Consider the following 19,440-nt stretch of genomic DNA (forward strand, 5'->3'; position numbering starts at 1 on the left):
TCCGTTCTGAGTGACATCAAGCCTTTGATAGGCCATCGGACGAGCTTTACATTGTTTTATTGCCTATAAAAATATTCAGGGAAACATGCACTTATTGAGCTATCGAATAGGTACCGTACTGATTAGTTGTAACGAACAATGTAACCAAGAATTCTATTGTGAATCTGATTGAAAAAGAGTAACCTATGGAGTTTTTTTGCTCGTTCTCCATAGGAATCTATACTTTGGAACGAGCAAATAGCTTCACTGACCGATAGACAGTTGACGTTCAAAAGTGCCTTACTGGGCTATTTGAAATAAATAATTTAGATTTTGACTTTGACTTTGTTCACCAGTTATGCAAAAGATCCCAATGGCTATGGGGTTGAGTCCATTACCATACATCGGGCGGAACTTCGGATTGCGTGTTTTTACTCAGAATATCCTAAACCCCATGGCGGTTTGATCTACTTACAGTCGCATTAGTAACCGATAAAATAATATTTGCAATCATCACAGGGTCCTTCTAATCCGTTGTTAAGTAAAAACTATATACTTAAAGACTTCAAGGAACAGTAGAGTCCGGTAATCCAATGACACGTTCTTAACATACAATTTGTACATTAGTTAGAATTAATTTCAGATACTTCACAATAGCCAACCGCCTTATTATATGATTAAGTAACTAGATAATTGCATGGCACTGTGTGAAGGTTTTCCAGTGAAACACTTAGTACAAGTGTATAGATATCTTGGTGAGGTAATGTTGTTAAACAAAGGGTAGATAGTGAGGTTAATGCTCGAGGACCGTGCGAATATGTGAAGTCCTTAGACATACTGATAACATAATAAATGGTTATAAATGCCTGAGTGTCTTTTTTTTTAAAAGAGAAAATCCGTCAATTGACTTCTCTTGGCTTGGGCAAGGCGAAAGGGAGTGTCAAACTCTTACTGACTAAAAACTACCCCGTTCCTACTCCTGCTTTTTGAGCTAGAGCCCCGGTAACCCGCTAGGTAGTCCGGAGCTGCGGACTACCTAGCGGATTACCGGGGCCTATTAGAATAATAAGGCCTATTAAACCTTCTAATACAGGAGGCTCACTCTCTTATTTTAAAAGTTAGAGGGGGGACACTCATTTTTCCACTTTGGAAGCGTCTAACTTTCAAACGGTTGATTTTCACGAAAAATGGTTATAGAAACCTTAATGTCTTTTTAAAGACCTATCCATAGACATCCATCACGGTCATGTTAGCTGAAAAACATTTTTTTTAATCAGTTCCATGTGTGGAGTGCCCCCTTAAATTTTTAAATTTATTAATTTTTATTCGAAATTCAAATAGCGGTTACCGAAATACACCATCCTACAAAGTTTCAACTATGTAGGCCCAACAGTTTGGGAAATAAATTGCTGTGACATACGGACGGACGGACAGTCAGACAGACAGACATGACGAATCTATAAGGGTTCCGTTTTTTGCCATTTGGCTACGGAACCCTAAAAATGTGGAAAAGACGAGAAAAATTATTATTCATCCTTGAGGGCTTAGGCTTTAAAAACGGTTCAAGATACCAAAAATATATGTAGGAAAGAATAATTCCTCTTAAAATTACCTAATAAATGTCCGCGACGGTATATGTTTGTCTTTTAAGATTAACTCACTAGAACCGTTTTTATGGGTAATCAATTTTGATCTAAATTAATGCATTATTTATTAAGAGTTGTATCCAGGTAATAATATTAATACTTATCCAAATATTAATGTGTTGTTAATTTGAGTATTTTATTGTGAACAAAATTGTCTTTGACATCATTTAATTTCAATGAACATCTTAGAAGATATTACAATTTCAAAGTGTTATATTCTTATAATATCTACTCTCATATTTTAACGCTCCATGTTTTTACCAGTGGAATACACTAATTCATAAATTCGGATCTATACTACCTAAAGTTAAAGAGTTTGTTTGGTTGAACGCGCTTATCTCCGGAACTACTGGTCCAATTTGACTAATTATATTATATTTGAATTGATTTATAGAGGAAGGCTATAATATGTAAAAAATCAAACTATGATCAATAGGAGCCGAGCAGTGAGTGAAAAATCGTCTAAATACGAAAGTAACTCACGTCTATGTCTTTTCTTTACGCCTAAATAAAGCACTGTACCAATTTGAATAATTATTTTTGTGTCGGATAGTGAATTTATCGAGTAAAGCTATAGGCTATGTGTTATGTATTTGCGCGGGAAATCGGGAAATGACATTCGTCAATCAAACTCGCTGGTTGGTTGCACACTGCTTTAATTTTTTTAAATAGGATGGAATGCGCGGGACGCAGCGCGCACAGTAATACCAACATAAGAGCGCGCATTCGCAACAGGGATACCAATATAAAACTATGTGTATAAAACATCACGCTGCGACCAATAGGAGCACAGCAACAGCAGATGAAACCACGCGGAAGTAGCTAGTACCAATATAATTATGAAATCCTAACAGTAAATAAAATTTTAACTCGCAATAATGTAATGAAACTGTACCAGTTATTTATATTAATTTCTATTACGTCTAGTCGTTTATCGCTCCTATGAGTGAATCAGCGTAAAAATATGTAATAATTCCTACGATACCGATTTGTTTGAAGAATAAGGAAAATATGGTAGTAAACCGGTCACTAACTATTTAATACTCAAGGAGACTGCTTGCATATCAGGCGGCCAAATTGTCTTGATACCTAGCTAAATTAAAAACCTACATATTTAACCTAAATAAGAAACATGAGTGTTGAAGTGAATAAAAGTGTTTTTATAATTTAGTTTACGGTGATATTAATGAGTTTTATTTAGTTAAATATTTAATACAGAAAAAGAAAAATAGGGTATTTGTTTACAACTCAAATGTCAAATTAGTTTGGTCACTTAAACTAGTTTTTTAACAAAAATAATGCACAGTGATACGGAAGATTCTGTGTTTAGTAATAAATATTCTAATGCTGAAGGTGAGTCTCGTGTTTAATAATGAAACGAAAGGTATTTTTAATTGCTTAACATTTATATTTCAAAAATAATAAAGACTATTGCGTAATGCACTTGCAATACAGCGTCATCTATTAGTGAAGTAAGTGTGGGAGAGCCATGCTTCGGCATAAATAAGCTGACTCGACCGGAGTGATACCACGGCCTCTCAGAAAACTGACGTGAAACATAGGTTACGTTGTGTGAGTGAGGTTACCGGAGGCCCAATTTCCCCCCTTCTCAAACTTTCCAATCCCCGATTCCCCAACATTCCTTAAATTACTAACCTCAAAAGGCCGGCAATACACTTGTAACACCCCTGGTATTTCAAGTTTCCATGGGCGACGGCGATCGCTTATCGTGGTGGTGATCAGTCTGCTCGTTTTCCGGCTTATTCTATAAAAAAGTACAGAGTTATTTTACCCTGTTAAATACTGACTCTAACATAAATTAATAATATTGATTATATTTCGTCTATACATAACCCACAGGAAAAACCCAGTTATTGTTATATACATCCAATTAGGTATATTATTCATCCTATTAAATGATTTGTTAAAAGGAAGAGTACCTAACTTTTTCCTTCCTCGTTGGTCAAGCTCTTCCGGGAAAGGGTGCTTATGAACCCGACTAAATCTATCCCGCGATACTTCGGATTACTTTACCCCCTACCCTCTCGTAGCCTACCTCCAGAACCATATAAACTAGACAAAACCATACTTGGGCTCGTTCGCAAGAACAACAGATAAGCTACATTTCTACCTTAACATCAGTACCACTGGGCTCGCTGTTATTGCAGCGGTAAGTCCCCTCTTTGAGGAGTGGCTAGAGAGGCGTCACGGCGTCATCACCTACTGCCTGACGCAGGTGCTTACCGGACACGGAAGTTTCGGTAGGTACCTGTTTCGGATTCGGCGGGAGGAAACATCAGTACCACAAAATTGCAAAAATTTCAAAAGGCAGTAATGAAAGTCGTGGCAATGTCGTGGTGGCCCGTAGGTTTAAGAAGCTTCTCGTGCATGAGAGTGCGGGTTTGAAACCTATAAACGGCAAGTACCAATGTGACTTTTTCCGAGTTATATGTACTTTCTAAGACTAAGATACCACTGACAAACGGTGAAGGAAAACATCGTGAGGAAACCTGAGCTTATAATTTCAAATTATACCTAAGTTTGAAATCGCCATCCCGCATTGAGCAAGCATGGAGATTAATGCTCAAGCCTTATCCATTCGAAAAGAGGCTTTGGTCAGCAGTGGCCACTTATAGGCAGTTGATGTGTAAAGAGAATCTTTTTCAAAATTGTGTGCCCGATCTAGATTTCCAACTCTAAACCTTGCACTCGGCTATAGTGCACAGCCCTCGTTTATCAAAGTAGTCTAATTATAGATGTTTACATAAAACGTGTGTGTGTGTTGATGTTGATAAACAGGAAACTATTGCAAATAAACACAAAGAATAATATTAATTAATGTACGTAAATAATATGATGGCATTTAACAAATGCTGTAAAACAAAATTTTACATACATACATACATAACCTCACGCTGTTGCCCATGGGGATAGGCAGAGACAATGGAACGCCAATTGTTAGGAATCTTACATACCTCTTCGCTTCATTAACAGTCATCAATCTTTTCATGCAGTCAGTTAAGGGTACTTTTAATTTGGACCTTCTTTAATAGGTGCCTACCTCTAGGGCACCAACAACATGGTAAATATAATAACATGTTACATACAAATTATAATTAATACAATGTTCCTATTATGGCAAGCTCACTACTCGGTGGAAAATGAGGGATGCCGCGTGTTGCCGGTGTCTGAGACTACTGCCGATGGGTTAGACCAACAAAGAACACTGTACCGGCCCAGGAGTGTAAGCCTCTTTGACCAAACGGAGTAAGTCACTAACAAATAACAGTAATACTAACAATCAAAGTCAAAAACCTTAAAGATTAAATGAAGTGTTTCTAATAGATAAACAGTTTTTACCAGTTATGATACATGTGTTATCATGTAATTTCACCTAAAAACCATGTGAACTGGTTCCCAATAAGGCACAGTACCCAAGCCACGAAAGATCTGCTTCTCAATCAAGATGGCAGTATTCTTTTTGTTCTATTTGACTAGTCTTTTAAAAGTGTAGTTGAATATAGAATCAAGAAAATTTATATTAATATCTTATTTCAGGGATCGTCAACCTCTGCTGAAACTTCAAAAGATCACCGATTCAGATGAAGGAGACAATGTTTCAGAAGATCTTTCAAAATCAGACAAGAAACTGCTCATGGTGCCAGCGGTTACACTACCAAAAATTTCCAAACTAAGCCTAAGGTTTAGAAAACTAAACACAGCCTTACTAGAAGCTGTTAAACATCGAGGTGTACAAGAAATTGAGAGGTGAGTTCGAAAGATTATCAAAAATCATCATGGGAAGTAATAAAATAAATATGATAGTTAATGTCCTGTCCATTTTCATTTCCAGACTGGTGCAAGCCGGAGCTAACCCGAACGCAACGTCTGGTATAGATTGTATTTCAGCCTGTCACCTGGCAGCCTTGAGAACTGATGGAGCCCTGGAAATACTGCTCAAAGCGGGAGCAAACAGAAAAAGGGTAGATAGAGTTGGTAGAACTCCACTGCACTTGGCCGCTTGGGCAGGAAATGTTAAACAAGTTGCCATTTTACTTGGTTTCTCTAAAAGTAAGAGTGTATTTAAATTTATATTAAAAGTAGCTGAGAACTAACTCACGTTAAAATAAAAAAATGCCAACATTTCAATTTAAATATAGAAGATAACTTCAAAAATATTGTCTCCCTATTTTTTACAGAATTGCAAGATAGACTGGATGCTGGCGACATAATAGATGCCACTGAAGATGAAGTAAAACATTTGACTCCAGATGTAATAGAATTTGTCAACGTTAAATGTGACTTCTGCACCAACGCCGCTTTACCAACACATTGGAGGGACAACACGAGGGATTGTCATATCAAAAGTCTTGAACGAAATGTACGCACTATTTTCCTGTTCATAAAACTTAAATTAGTTATATACCGTAAATATTTTTTATCTCATTTTTGTTTCTTTGCCTATCCTTAGCTGCCAACATTTCAACTAGGCTGGTCAGCATTGCACGCGGCGAGTGCAAGAGCCCAATGTCACAGTGCCCGCCTCCTTTTGGCCGCAGGCGCAGATTTAGAGGCACGTGATCTTGTGGGAAAGACTCCTTTAGACGTCGCTGGATCTGCTTTCTATACTGATCAAGTCATTGATCCCCAGAAGTATGTAACTACCGGTTTTAACTCTATACTCTAACATGCACACTATTTTCACAGTTTAAACAGTAGTTTCATAGTTCAAAGCAATCTAAATCCCATTATGAGAAGAAATAACCCTCTCTTCCATTTTGATAGTCTTTGATAAAACTTCTACAGATAAATATTATAGAAAGTCTTTACACAAAAAAAAAATATCTTTACTCTAGGTTTGCTGAGTTAGTGACGTTACTAGTTGGTGCCAATAGCCAGAAACTCACATTCAAGAACAAGAAAATAGTTGACACTCCGCTTCACACAGCTGTTGAACTGGGCAGCTTAGAAGCAGTGTCCGTTCTTGTGGGTGCAGGCATGCCAGTCAACTGGCTTAATCGGGCAGGGATGACACCACTGCATATATGCGTCAAGAAAAAACTTAAAGAACATTTACAGGTGAATAAACAAATAACTACTATGCTCAATTGGCTTGCCTATTCATAATTTAATTTCAATTTTTTTTATATTTCATTTGCAAACTCTCTGGAGAAAATTCCAATGCTATATAGACTAAACGTTTTTTATTCTTGAGCTTTATAATGAATTAGTGTTATTCTGTTCAGATATTAGCAAACCACGGATACTGTGATGAAGAAGTTCCCGTAGCAGTCGATTTCAAAGACAAAGACGGACATACTGTGCTCTATAAAGCCATCTTAGAAGGCTGGGCGCCTGGAGTTTGCATCGCGATAGAAGCCGGATCTAGCGTTACAGCAAGAGTATGTTCTATACAACTATAAAATAATACTAATATTCCAATTAAAACCTACTAAGATTTTTTAAACTCAATCACATGTGGAAACTCATTATTTAAGCACAGAAAGTTTTCTACTTATGATTAACATCACAACTTCTGTATTTTCAGGATAATAATTATGATACACCGCTACATTTCGCAGCCATGTTTGGTAATGTGGAAATACTAAATGAAATATTAAATGTAGCTAAACATTACGACGACGTTATAGATGCTACTAACAATCGAAGGGAAACAGCTTTATTTAAAGCTGTTATTAATGGCCATTTAGAATGTGTTAAAAAACTACTTGACGAAGGAGCTTCCATTACCAAAACTTTACCAAGACAAGTGAACGTCTTCCATATTGCTGCAGAGAAAGGTTACCTAGATGTCCTCACAGTCTTACTAGACCACGACTATATTATAACTAGGAGAGTGATTAATTACCTAACAGCTGATGATAAAAAAGGATATGGTCCCATACATTTTGCTGTAGAGAACAATCACCCAGCATGTGTCAAGATACTATTATCTAGAAATACGTATAGAAGTCTAAGATCTTCTTACGGGCTACAAAAAGGCTCAACACCTTTGCACATCGCTGCCATTCATAACAACGTAGACATTGCAAAAATCTTAATGAAAAACAATGAACACATTGTCCACATCATCAATGACATGGGATGGACTCCACTTCACACAGCTAGTCACTATGGAAGTAGAGACATGATTACGCTACTACTCAAGGAAGGTGCTGATTTGTCTAAAGCCACGCGTGGACCTAATAAATGTAGGACTACCGCAATAGATATGATTATGAATAATTTGCCCAAGCCCACTGAGTTTATGGAAAATATATTTGATACCTACATTTCTACGAATGATTTAAACCTTCATGATCCAGATTGTGAAGTTACTGTGAATTATAAAATCTTGGTGCCTAAAGAAGATGAAAATATACAAATGAAAGTCATAGATGCGCTATTGAACACTGGGAATAGGTATGGTCAAAACCGACTATTGCTACATCCATTACTGGAAAGTTTTTTATTCTTAAAATGGAAAGCTCTCCTACCGTTTTTCTATACGATGCTAGCGTTCTATGCTTTCTTCGTCCTATCATTGACAACGTACATTATATCAGTATTTTTTTACAAAGATACTGGAAATACTGCACCGCTGCTTTTGGATACTACAGGTTGGGCTGTTATTATGTACATCACTATTGTTACAGTCATGTTACAAGTGAGTATAGCATTATGTCACTCCATAACTTTATATCACATCACAGAATTATTTAAGAAATAATTTCATGAATTACCCTGTTTCATAGGAAGTCCTTTACATGAACGTGAGCAACGGCTACTTCCTACGGTTGGAAACTTGGATAAAGTTTAGCTCTGTATGCCTCGCCGCGATCCTGCCTTATGTCACACAAATTAAAGTGGATAAAGAATTGGACTGGCCAAGACATGTCGCCACCACGGCTCTACTACTTTCCTGGCTGGAAATGATGTTTCTATTATCCCGGTTTCCAAATTGGGGATACTATGTACTTATGTTCGGGAAGGTATCTACAAATGTTATAAAGGTAATATATACATATTTCCTTCATATCTTAACTAACCAGACAACACGATTACTGGACTATCGATATTTTTAGACTGGCTACATTAAGTTTTATGTATATTATTTAACTTTCAGATTCTTCTAACATTCGCATTCCTGGTGATTGGGTTCGCCTTGAGCTTCATGATACAGTTTCATTCACAAAAGCCCTTCGAGTCGCCCTGGGCCGCCCTCGTCAAAACTATAGTGATGATGACATCGGAGTTCGACTATGGAGATCTTGTGAAAGAAAAAGATTCCAACAAATTTGTCACCTCCTTGCTTGTTGTCCGCGTCATTTTCTTAATATTCCTAATATTAGCAGCCATAGTACTTATGAATTTGATGGTAGGTGTCGCTGTCAATGATCTGCACAATTTACGGGTACTTGGCAATGTACGAAGACTTGGAAAACAGGTAGAATTTTTAGGATCTTTAGAACATTTAGTCTATAATAGAATTTTAACGAAAATCTTACCAACACAGCTTGAAGAAATGTTAAAAAGGAAGAAAAAGATATGTTCTACATTCGTTCTTAGTCCTAGTGTACCTAAATCTAAATGTTATAGATCTCTGCCGTCCCGCATTAGGGAAGCTATATTTGAAAAAGCTCAGTTTAGAAAAAAACAAAGAGACGACGAGCTAGGTTCTCAAAATTATAAAAAGAAATTAGATGAAATATACAGAGCTACGGTTAAATTGAAAAAAGATAATAATACAAAAACTGATAGATATATAACCAATAAAAGTATTAAAGATGCCGCGGGAAACATAGCGAAACTTGACACTGCAATTATTGAAATAAAAAATCAAACAAAGTTAGAAATAAATCAAATTAAAGCGTCTATAGATACTCTGAACAATAAAATTGATATGATTTTAAACAAATTGTCAAATTGATTTAGTCAAGAAAACCGTTGAGACCGTTTGTATTATACAAAGATGTATTTAGATTTAATAAACTTTTTAGAATACAACAAAAATTATTTTGGAGCCATACACCCATAAATAAATAAGTTATTTTGAGTTAAAGTAAACATTTTCCATTACAATAAAAAAAATATGTAACCAACCTTGACATTTGGGACGTTGGGCTTATTAAAAGGTAACTAATGACTTCCCAAATCCCTAAAAAAATTACGTCGGTCCACGCGTCATACATCCTGTACCATGTTGTATGTCGTATGACTTACTTGACTTAATATCCTGTGTCCCGTAGATGGGGCAGAGAGCATCCACTGAAGTTCTCCATCGCGATCTGTCTAGAGTTTCACGCTTCACGTCGTCAAACCGATGCTTGTCGCTTCTGCCAGTACGGTGTGGTGCCAGGTTTTCTGAGGACGGCCACGCTTTCTTATCCCTAGGGAATTCCAGTACAACGCTTGTTTGGCTATATGGCCCTTCGGAGCGTGTGGCTTATCCACCACTCCCCACTTGCGGCGTTTGATCTGTCGGTCGGTCGGGCTTTCATATCTCCAAAGGCTCTACATTGGATATAGTCTCGGGCCAGTAGATTCCAAAAATGCGACGCAGGCATCGGTTGACGAAAAGTGGTACCTAGGTCGTACATGTAATTATAACATTTTAAGGACATTTCTTTGAGTTTGAGTAACCAATTGAGTTACATATAAGAGTGTCCTGACCTGAATTTGACCGGCAATTTTATCAGTTTTTAATTTAGTTATTTTATGTTGCCTTTTAACTGTAGGTACTTCTTCGTCATCATCATCAGCCGGAAAACGTCCACACCTGAGTAAAGAAAACTGTACTTTTGACTGTACTTTTTTTGAGTGGGAAAAATCATCCGATGTCTTCAGAGTGTCAGACTCTGCTCTTCGAACCGGCACCCGTCAGAGCTTTCGCTGCTTAGTATTGGGCATCAGCCCTACTAGGCCATATCTGTGGTGGGCTGATGGCTCTTTGAGGCGCGCGCGGAACGCGACGCATCGTACGTTCGTCTGGTTCTAATCAAGCGGCGAGCAACCCTTGCTCATTGTCTTTTGACATCATATGGTCATCGTTGATAATTTCGTATGCATTTATTGAATTATATTCTAGCAATTTTGTACTGATAAGCCATTAAATAAGTTTAGGAATGTAAATTAATAAACAACAAATTAATGAATGTAAATTAATAAACAAAATAATTTTGTCATACATAAAATAAATATTTAAAAATCCTCAATTACTTTTTTATTTTTTATGACCCCTTTTTAAACCTCCTTTTATGTACTAAACTAGCTGTTGCCCGCGACTTCATCCACGTAGAATAATGACTTCTGACAGAACTAGGGTTTTTGATATTTTTACCTACCTGACAATAAAAGTCCCGTTAAAATCAGTCCAGTCATTTCATAGATTAATCGGAATGCATACGTAAGCCTTAGGACCTTAATAACCACAAATGTTGATTTACTACGCAACATTGATGACTAATAAAATTAGTGATGATTTCACCTACTAAATTATTAAGAGAAAATAATGGAGAATACAAATACGAAAAAATACTCATTCAACGAAATCCATTGATTCGTTGACGCAAGTAAAACCAGAGGCTAGAAAACTAATTTATGTGTGGGTAGTGGATACGTTTACTTATGTTTTGTCATTAACCACAAATATGATATATTATGACGAATCTTCACATAATAACTAAATAAATGTAACAAAGTTGTATAATTACTTATTACTGCAATTACTGAATGATGGGTTTTCCTAAAAATTAAAACAACACAATAAGAAATTCTTAGTTTACAAATTAGTCAGAAACCAATCTTGTGGGTATGTTGGTACAATCAGCAACGGTATAATTTTGAATTTTCACAAAAAATCTCAGAGATCAATATTACTCTATGGATAAAAAATACCTGTTGATTGAAAAATCGGCATAGTCACATTAGACATTAGACCTACTGCTAATTTCAATTACCAATCTTAATCCAAAATTAATCCAATAGGATTGATCTTGATTTTTGAAAGAAACTCTACAGAACTTATGTCAAAAATCGATCGTAATCTAGAGAGATCGGTAGTTAGTTGGGGCACCGGGGTAACGAGTACTAACACGAAGTAATTGTTTAAATTACATAAAATTGGCAATCGACAGTCATGGACCAATCGTTGTATGGTAGGTAGATACATGCATGTATACCCAACAGAAATGACAGCCAGTGTTTTTATGACAACATATATTACTTAGAAGTATAATTATTTACTTGTGGTAAAAGTTAAAACATAACAATAGATCTAAGTACATATGTGGTCTGGGTTGTGAATGGCGGATAACAGTGCTCAGTAGCTTCACGTACTGACTCACGCTCTCCATATTGAAACACAGCCAAGCGTCATGACCCAAAGTAATGGAAAGAAACCAAGATGTTGGTATCATCATACTTAAAAAAAATCATAAATAAGTTAATCAAATAATAATGTAAAAGTTCGGATGTTTAACCGACTATCACGCTGAAAGTACAGACAGGGTATGAGCTAAGTTGGGTGATAGGAGCTGAATTTTTATATTTTTATCTCACGGGAATTCGGGTGAAGCCGCTGGCGGAAGTGACAAATATGCCGAGTACACGAGCAAACTGATCACCTGATGGAAAGCAATCGCCGCCACCCATGGACACCCAAAACACCAGAGGCGTTGACATGGATTGGGAAAGGGGGTAATTGGGCCTCCTTACTGACACAACGCAAGCGTTGCTTTACGTCGGTTTTCTGTGAGGCCGACACCGGTCGAAATGATCCATTCGTACCGAAGCATGGCTCTCCCACACTTAAAATTCCATCAAAAACTTAAGGATCATACGTTGGTAGGCATTGATATGAACGTGTACGTTATTACTATTGATTTATTAGCTTCTGCCAGCGGCTTTGCTTTTTTCTGCATATGTGTTATACCAGACCATAATCTACACCTGTTCCAAATTTCATTTCGATCCCTTCAGCCATTTTGACGAGAAGCAGTGACCAAGAAACTTTACCATTTATAATGTTAGTATGATGAGCATATTAACTAGGAACAATTCTAGAATATTCATACTTGTATATCTAAAACTGAAAAAAAACCCATTAGTTAATAAATAGGTACTTATTCGGCCGTGATGTGTGCAAACTCCGTAGCATTGTTTGTAATATTACATATTATATTGGTTTACATTATATGGATAGAAAATTATCCTTATTAATTACTCATTTGCAAAAACACTCTGAATCACATCTACATTGTATCTCTAGCTCTTGCCTCTTGCTTCGCCCGTGATTTTCACATTTGAAGAAAAAAACATACCGGCCGAATTAAGAACCTCCTCCTTTTTGGAAAGTCGGTTAAAAAGTATGTAACTTATCAAGTTTTCCTTTATCTTTTCAAAAATCTGTAGTTTTATTGAAAACAAAATGGTTTAAAATTATTAAATAAAAATTAGAAGAATATATTCTAGAGAATTTTATCAAGATTTTTAGTTAATAAAGGTTAATTTTCGTAGCAGAGTACTTGGTAGCAGAGCAGTGTACTTAAAGTACCTATGTAAATATTACTCCACATAGCTGGAAGGATGAATTATTTTGATTCTGTGTTGTCTGACTGTCAGTCATCGTCACCGTTTGTTATATACCTAATAAGATTTCTCTTCACAGACTTACGAGGAATAAGGAAAATTAATAAAATATATAGCAAATATACAACATATAGATCCAGTTTTAATTGAAATCTGAAGGAGTTACGTGCGACTTGTAAATCACTTTATTAATTATGATCCGATTTAAGAATAGCCACCGTGATGAAGCTAAATCTGCATCTTTTCACCTTTCCCAAGGTTCAGGTACGTGCATTTTTGTATGTAATCTCAACAACAATAACAGAGATTTAAATACGATTTTAAATAAAATTGCAGTACAATAGGTACTTACTATAAACAATTCAATTTAATAAAAAAAAATGTATACCTCGTCATACCTATTCCTAAGGACTGCACTATTTAGTGCGTTTGTTATAATTGTGTCTGTCTATTAAAACCAGATTTATATTGAAGAAAAATTTTGCAAAATCATGGGTGTCGAATGGTATATTGCATGTCGTGTGTGTGTTTTTATGTTGCACCTCTGCTGCATGAGAATTTAAATGCGGAGAGAGGGCGGTGCTGCACACGGCTAAAAAATACATGTATAAGCGGAATAAAAACTAAAAATCTATTGTATTGTTAGTATGACATGGATTTCCGCAAAGTAACGCCTGATTTTATTCTATATGAAATCATGTCTGTTCAGGGACTTTCCTGAACACACATGATTTTTTAGGTACTTATACACGATATCGGGGCGGGTTAAACCTTAGTCCTTAAAATAAGACAATCACTAGTATTTAGAAAATTTCATTAATGTTTGTAGCGGTACATTTTAAATATGTACGGTATATTATGTTTTATATTTTATAGGTGATAGCGTTTTAACTGATAATAGTAGCAACGTTTCCGACATAGTGGAGCGTCGGCTAGAGAAGGTTCATCGACAACAGAAGTCAAGGAGTTTGGATAACAGGAGGACTGTGGAAATGCCGTACGTAAACATTAAGACACACAACACCTAACTCACTGTGGAGACCTTACTGGACCAGAGGACAAACATTGTTTTAGTTAAAATATATCTACCGATGCTATTCTTAAATGCAACGGGTTTCTTAAATTGGAACTAAATCTTCACTAGCTTTAGCAAAATCTCAGTATTTTACATGGAGTGACTGGCACTTGCCCTCCAAAACCGACTAAGGAAGATGGGCACCATAAAACAATCGTTCATAAAATATTGTGTTCATCATTCAATTCTTATCACATTTGCAGGGCTGCTACACCAACAACTAGCAAACCAGGTGGCAATTTGAAACCATTTCTCCCAGCAGCCCTCGTCACAAACTTGACCAAGAACTCCCTGGAAATACTAGAATGTACTCTAACGATGAGACAAAGTGCCACACATGTGACCAGATTAAACACACGACTCATCGAGTCGATGGCCGGCGGAGAAATGGCGTTTATGAACAGGTATGAGAAAGCTTGATAAAAATTGCCTCAAATATGAGACGTATTTATATCCCACAATAAGTAAGTAGTAAGTAATATAAATAAAAAGGTGTATGATGTGTGATTATGGTGCGTGGATTCGATGTGTGTGTACAACGACATGAACCGAGCACTGACTTGAAAATTCCTACTCGTATAATTGGGTTAGCACTGACTTGTATCGATTTCGGAGTCAGTTCCTGACCCTGTGCAAATCTACCTTAAGATAGAACTGCGTTTGACTTTTTAGGATGATGGCAATGGGAGCCAGCCCCAACGCAACTTGCCGACTGAACCACGTGTCTGTGTGCCACCTCGCAGCCATGCAAAATACGGACGTCTTGGAGTTACTTATCAAACATGGAGTTGATGTGTATAGAGCCGATAAGGAAGGCAGAACACCTCTGCACTTTGCTGCTTGGGCGGGAAACGTCAAACAGATTGCTTTATTACTAAGTTTCCCTGAAGGTAGAAAATTGACACTTGTTTGAATTGATTAAGCTTCTTTTTGGCTTTTAAAGTACTATAAATGATTTTTTCACGTTAAATCTATTTTTAGGTCTAAGGAAACGCATTGTAGAAACCGTTCCTTTATCATCGCAAATAGCTGGTGAAATAAAGTACCATAGTACACCAGTGCATGCGCTCACGAACATAACGTGCAAACCTAACGTCGACGCCAAACTTCAAGTAAACTGGAGCGATGGAATGGAACACAACTGCAGGAATATCAAAGACATGGTAAATAGGACATCTAGTACGCATTTATAATATCTGAAGAGGTAAAACTGACTAACAAGTACTAAAAATACCTACAAAATACAAAGTACATTATTTTCCTTCTGTACTTAGTGACTCAATCAAAGGGACAGGTCTTAAACATAACAATACGTTGTGTGTTGCAGTTACCACCATTCCAGAACGAACAGAATAAACATGGATGGTGCTATGGGTGGACAGCGTTACACGCTGCTTGTGCTCGCGCTCAGCACCATTGCGTGGAACTTCTGATTGCTGCGGGCGCCGACGTAAACGCTCAAGACCAGCTTTACAGGACTCCACTTGATGTTGTTGGTTATGCTCACTATATGGGGTACAAAATTGAAGAAAAGGAGTAAGTAACACTGTTCAAACGCTTAGTTATTCGTAGTTATCATAAAGAGTAAAATGTTTTTAAAGTCTAACGTCTTATACGTCCTCGTTCAGAACCATCAACACACTAAAAACATTTCTTTTCAGCTTTAAAGCAACGATAAACCTGCTTCTGACTTCTGGGAAAAAAATTGTAAAATGTAGATGCAGTCCTAGTTTGAACTCTATTGACACTCCATTGCACACGGCAGTGGAGATTGAAAGTGAGGCTTCTGTTGAGCAATTGCTTTTGAGTGGAGCGTCTGCCACCGGTTGGAACAGTGAAGGCGAGACCGCCATGCATATCTGCGTTAAGAAACGAAACAAGGAACTGCTACAGGTAGAATCATTGCAAAAAGATTTATGCATGCACTAAAATCTCGAAAATTGCAAAAAAATATATTTTTCCAGTTGCTGGCAGATTTTAAATACAGTAATGAAGATCCGTATTTGGCCACAATAGATGTGAAGAATAAAGGAGGTTTCACTGTACTCTGCGCGGCCATCAAAGAAGGCTGGACACAAGGCGTGTGTATCGCTCTCGGAGCAAAAGCAAGCATCACCATGAAGGTAATTTCTAAATTTAATAGGTGCCTAACAAGATGTATTTGCGTAATCATATAAAATTCCTAATATCTTCATTCTCTTTTAGGCAAATGGTGAATCTCCGATTCATATAGCAGCGCAAATGGATAACATTGATATTCTACGACAGATAGTAACTATTGCAAAATTAACTAACACTCTTGACTTCCGTAATGAAAAAGGAGAAACAGCTCTTTTTAAAGCGATCACTCATAACCAATTAGACAATCTCAAATTACTTCTTTCCTCTGGTTCTAACATAGAACTCAAATCTGCTATGAAAACGAATATTTTCCACATAGCCGCTAAACATGGCAATGATAATATATTGGAATATTTACTTGAGTACAATCCTCATGTTACAGTGAGATTGGTTAACAAGTTTGATAATCTGGGTCCTCCATTGTTTTATGCAGTCAGATATAATCACCCTGTATGCGCAGCACTACTAATTTCCAAAGGCGCACAAGTAGGTATTTATGTGCAATGCAATGAGTGTGTTGGTAAAGACATTCTTGAGTGGACTTCCCTTCTGCATATAGCAGCCAGCAAAAATTATTGCGAAATAGCAGATATAATTATACAACATGATAGTAACACTGTCCATTGCCCTGATTCTGCCGGAAGAACCCCGTTACACGAGGCTTGCACTAATGGAAACAGAGAGATGATCGTATTACTTCTTCGTAAGGGAGCTGTTCTCTCAGAAGTCGGTAAACATTCGAAATCAAAACTAGCTCCTATTGATATATTAATAAATAACTTGTCGAAACCAACTGAATTTATAGAAGAAATTTTGGACTCTTACATATCAAGCCAAGGAAGGAGTCTCCAAGAATCGAATTGTGAAGTTGTAGTCGACTACAGCGTGTTAATTCCAAGAGAATCTGACATGAAACAAATGAGAGTTATAAATGCCTTGATAAATACTGGAAATAGATACGACCAGCATAGACTACTGCTCCATCCTTTGGTGCAAACATTTCTTTTTCTAAAATGGCAATCTTTACTACCATTCTTTTACAGTATCTTGATATTACACGCGTGCTTTGTGTTATCTCTCAATATTTATGCTCTTTCTATTTTTTATTACAAAGATCAAAAAGAAGATGTTCCAATATTTTTCCGCAGTAATGTTTGGATACATTTCATTTATTTGACCATATGCATGATTGTTATTCAAGTAAGTATACAACGTTGTTCAACCAATAGTACTATAATAGCACTGTCTTCACTTATGACACAAATAATAATATTTTCCTTTTTTGACCAGGAAATAATATTTGTCAAAATGAAAAGCAAGAGATACCTTCTTTGTTGGGAAACATGGCTGAAAATTGGATATATAACGCTGGCGGTTTACTTACCTCGCATTGTATCATGGGAGACCAATGATAGTACAGGTCCACGTCTGGTGGCCACGTTGGCATTACTGTTTTCCTGGTTCGAAATGATGTTCTTACTCTCTAGATTCCCTGACTGGGGCTACTATTTTTTCATGTTTGGTAAAGTTGCGAGTAAAGTCTTGAAGGTGAGTGAAGCGACTAAAGTCTTGAAAATATTATTATTTTTTCAGAAACATCCGTATTTTTACAGTTCCTTCTTTCTTGCAGATTCTGCTATCATTCGTCTTCCTAGTATTCGGATTCTCAGTGAGCTTCATGATACATTTCCATGCGAAGCCTCCGTTCGAAGGACCCTGGAGCGCTTTTGTAGCAACATTGGTCATGATGACATCAGAATTTAACTATAATGAATCCTTCGATAAAAAATTGTCAGAACTTTCAGAACCAGTGTTCATGCCACGTATAATCTTTATTACGTTTCTGATTCTAGTTTCAATAGTTCTCATGAATTTGATAGTAGGCGTGGCTGTTAATGACGTCAATAATTTAGAAATTATTGGTAGTATTAAACGGTTGGAGAAGCAAGTGGAATTTATATCATCGCTTGAAGATATCGTTTGTAATAAATTTCTCGAAAGTATACTACCGAAACGCCTGTACAGTAAATTTAAAAACAACATAAAGTTGGAGAGCGTTATCGTTTTGCGACCACGTAAGGCTATGTGCTACAATCGTAACCGTTTTCCCACTCGACTGAGAGAAGCCACTTTTGAACGGGTTCAGTTACAGAAGAAGCAGTCTGACGAATATCAAGGTTCAATGGTGTTTCAAATGAAACTGGATGAAATGTCATCCACTATCAAAGGTATTGCAGACAAACAATGCAATGCTAACGACACGAGTTCGACACTGAACCAGATATTTAACGAATTACACGATTTGAGAAGCGATATGGATAAGATCAAACAATACATTGAAATTACAAAACGACGATCTCTTTGTAGTAACAAGTCTACACCATTACTTGCTGTGCCTAAGCAACAATAAAAATAAAATACTATACAAGCAAGTGTCCAGTGTTTCCTTCATAACCTTATTCATGGGATGTTCATGAGTATACCCTATTGAAATGTATCCATGTTTGCCAATAAACTGTACCAAAGTTTCTTTATTCAGTTACTACTTAAAGTAGAGCTATAAATCGAACGACATGCCACACTACAACTAGTAGATTTTGTATGTGTGTGAATGCTAATACGATTCTTTCTTTCCCAGTTTTTGGTTGCACACACATGTATTGTATAGGTTTCATTATTACAATGTAAAGAAGATATACTTACCTAATATTAATTAGCCGTAACCAAATACCAATATCATAAAATAATGCCTCATTTTCTTAATCCTGTCGCAGCCATCGATCTCTCTTTAATTAACCTCCCTCCCCAAAGGCTTATCGACTTATTTAATTGATTTTATTACTTTGAACTAATTAAGAGTACGTTTAACAGAAGCTTGGCTGTTTCTGAAGTATTATTAAGTAGCTGAACAACGGATTTGTAGATTTAATTAAAGCATTTTATTATTTCGCTATAGAGTTATGTTTTGGTCTGCGCAATCTTAAGTATGTAGGACTCAAATACAAATAGTTTTGTAAAATATAATGGTAC

The 19,440-nt window shown here is 36.6% G+C and overlaps 2 protein-coding genes across 2 annotated transcripts; both read left to right on the plus strand.

Annotated features, from left to right (window-relative positions):
• Nucleotides 1-2,441: 2,441 nt before the first annotated feature.
• On the plus strand, nucleotides 2,442-10,840 carry LOC118277138 (transient receptor potential channel pyrexia). The gene is made up of 11 exons (XM_035595840.2): nucleotides 2,442-2,978; nucleotides 4,769-4,892; nucleotides 5,184-5,393; nucleotides 5,479-5,696; nucleotides 5,825-6,006; nucleotides 6,097-6,278; nucleotides 6,482-6,704; nucleotides 6,872-7,027; nucleotides 7,174-8,292; nucleotides 8,381-8,638; nucleotides 8,752-10,840. Exons 1-11 carry the CDS (start codon nucleotides 2,924-2,926, stop codon nucleotides 9,553-9,555), a joined length of 3,531 nt encoding a protein of 1,176 aa, XP_035451733.2. The 5' UTR covers nucleotides 2,442-2,923; the 3' UTR covers nucleotides 9,556-10,840.
• A 2,471-nt stretch (nucleotides 10,841-13,311) lies between these two features.
• On the plus strand, nucleotides 13,312-18,843 carry LOC118277103 (transient receptor potential channel pyrexia). The gene is made up of 11 exons (XM_035595783.2): nucleotides 13,312-13,478; nucleotides 14,091-14,211; nucleotides 14,493-14,693; nucleotides 14,962-15,179; nucleotides 15,271-15,452; nucleotides 15,617-15,825; nucleotides 15,951-16,182; nucleotides 16,254-16,412; nucleotides 16,495-17,610; nucleotides 17,701-17,958; nucleotides 18,041-18,843. The coding sequence occupies exons 1-11, from the start codon at nucleotides 13,409-13,411 to the stop codon at nucleotides 18,818-18,820; spliced, it is 3,546 nt and encodes a 1,181-aa protein (XP_035451676.2). The 5' UTR covers nucleotides 13,312-13,408; the 3' UTR covers nucleotides 18,821-18,843.
• The last annotated feature ends 597 nt before the right edge of the window (nucleotides 18,844-19,440 follow it).

Source organism: Spodoptera frugiperda, chromosome 10, assembly GCF_023101765.2.
Source record: "Spodoptera frugiperda isolate SF20-4 chromosome 10, AGI-APGP_CSIRO_Sfru_2.0, whole genome shotgun sequence".
NCBI classification, from domain to species: Eukaryota; Metazoa; Arthropoda; class Insecta; order Lepidoptera; family Noctuidae; genus Spodoptera; species Spodoptera frugiperda.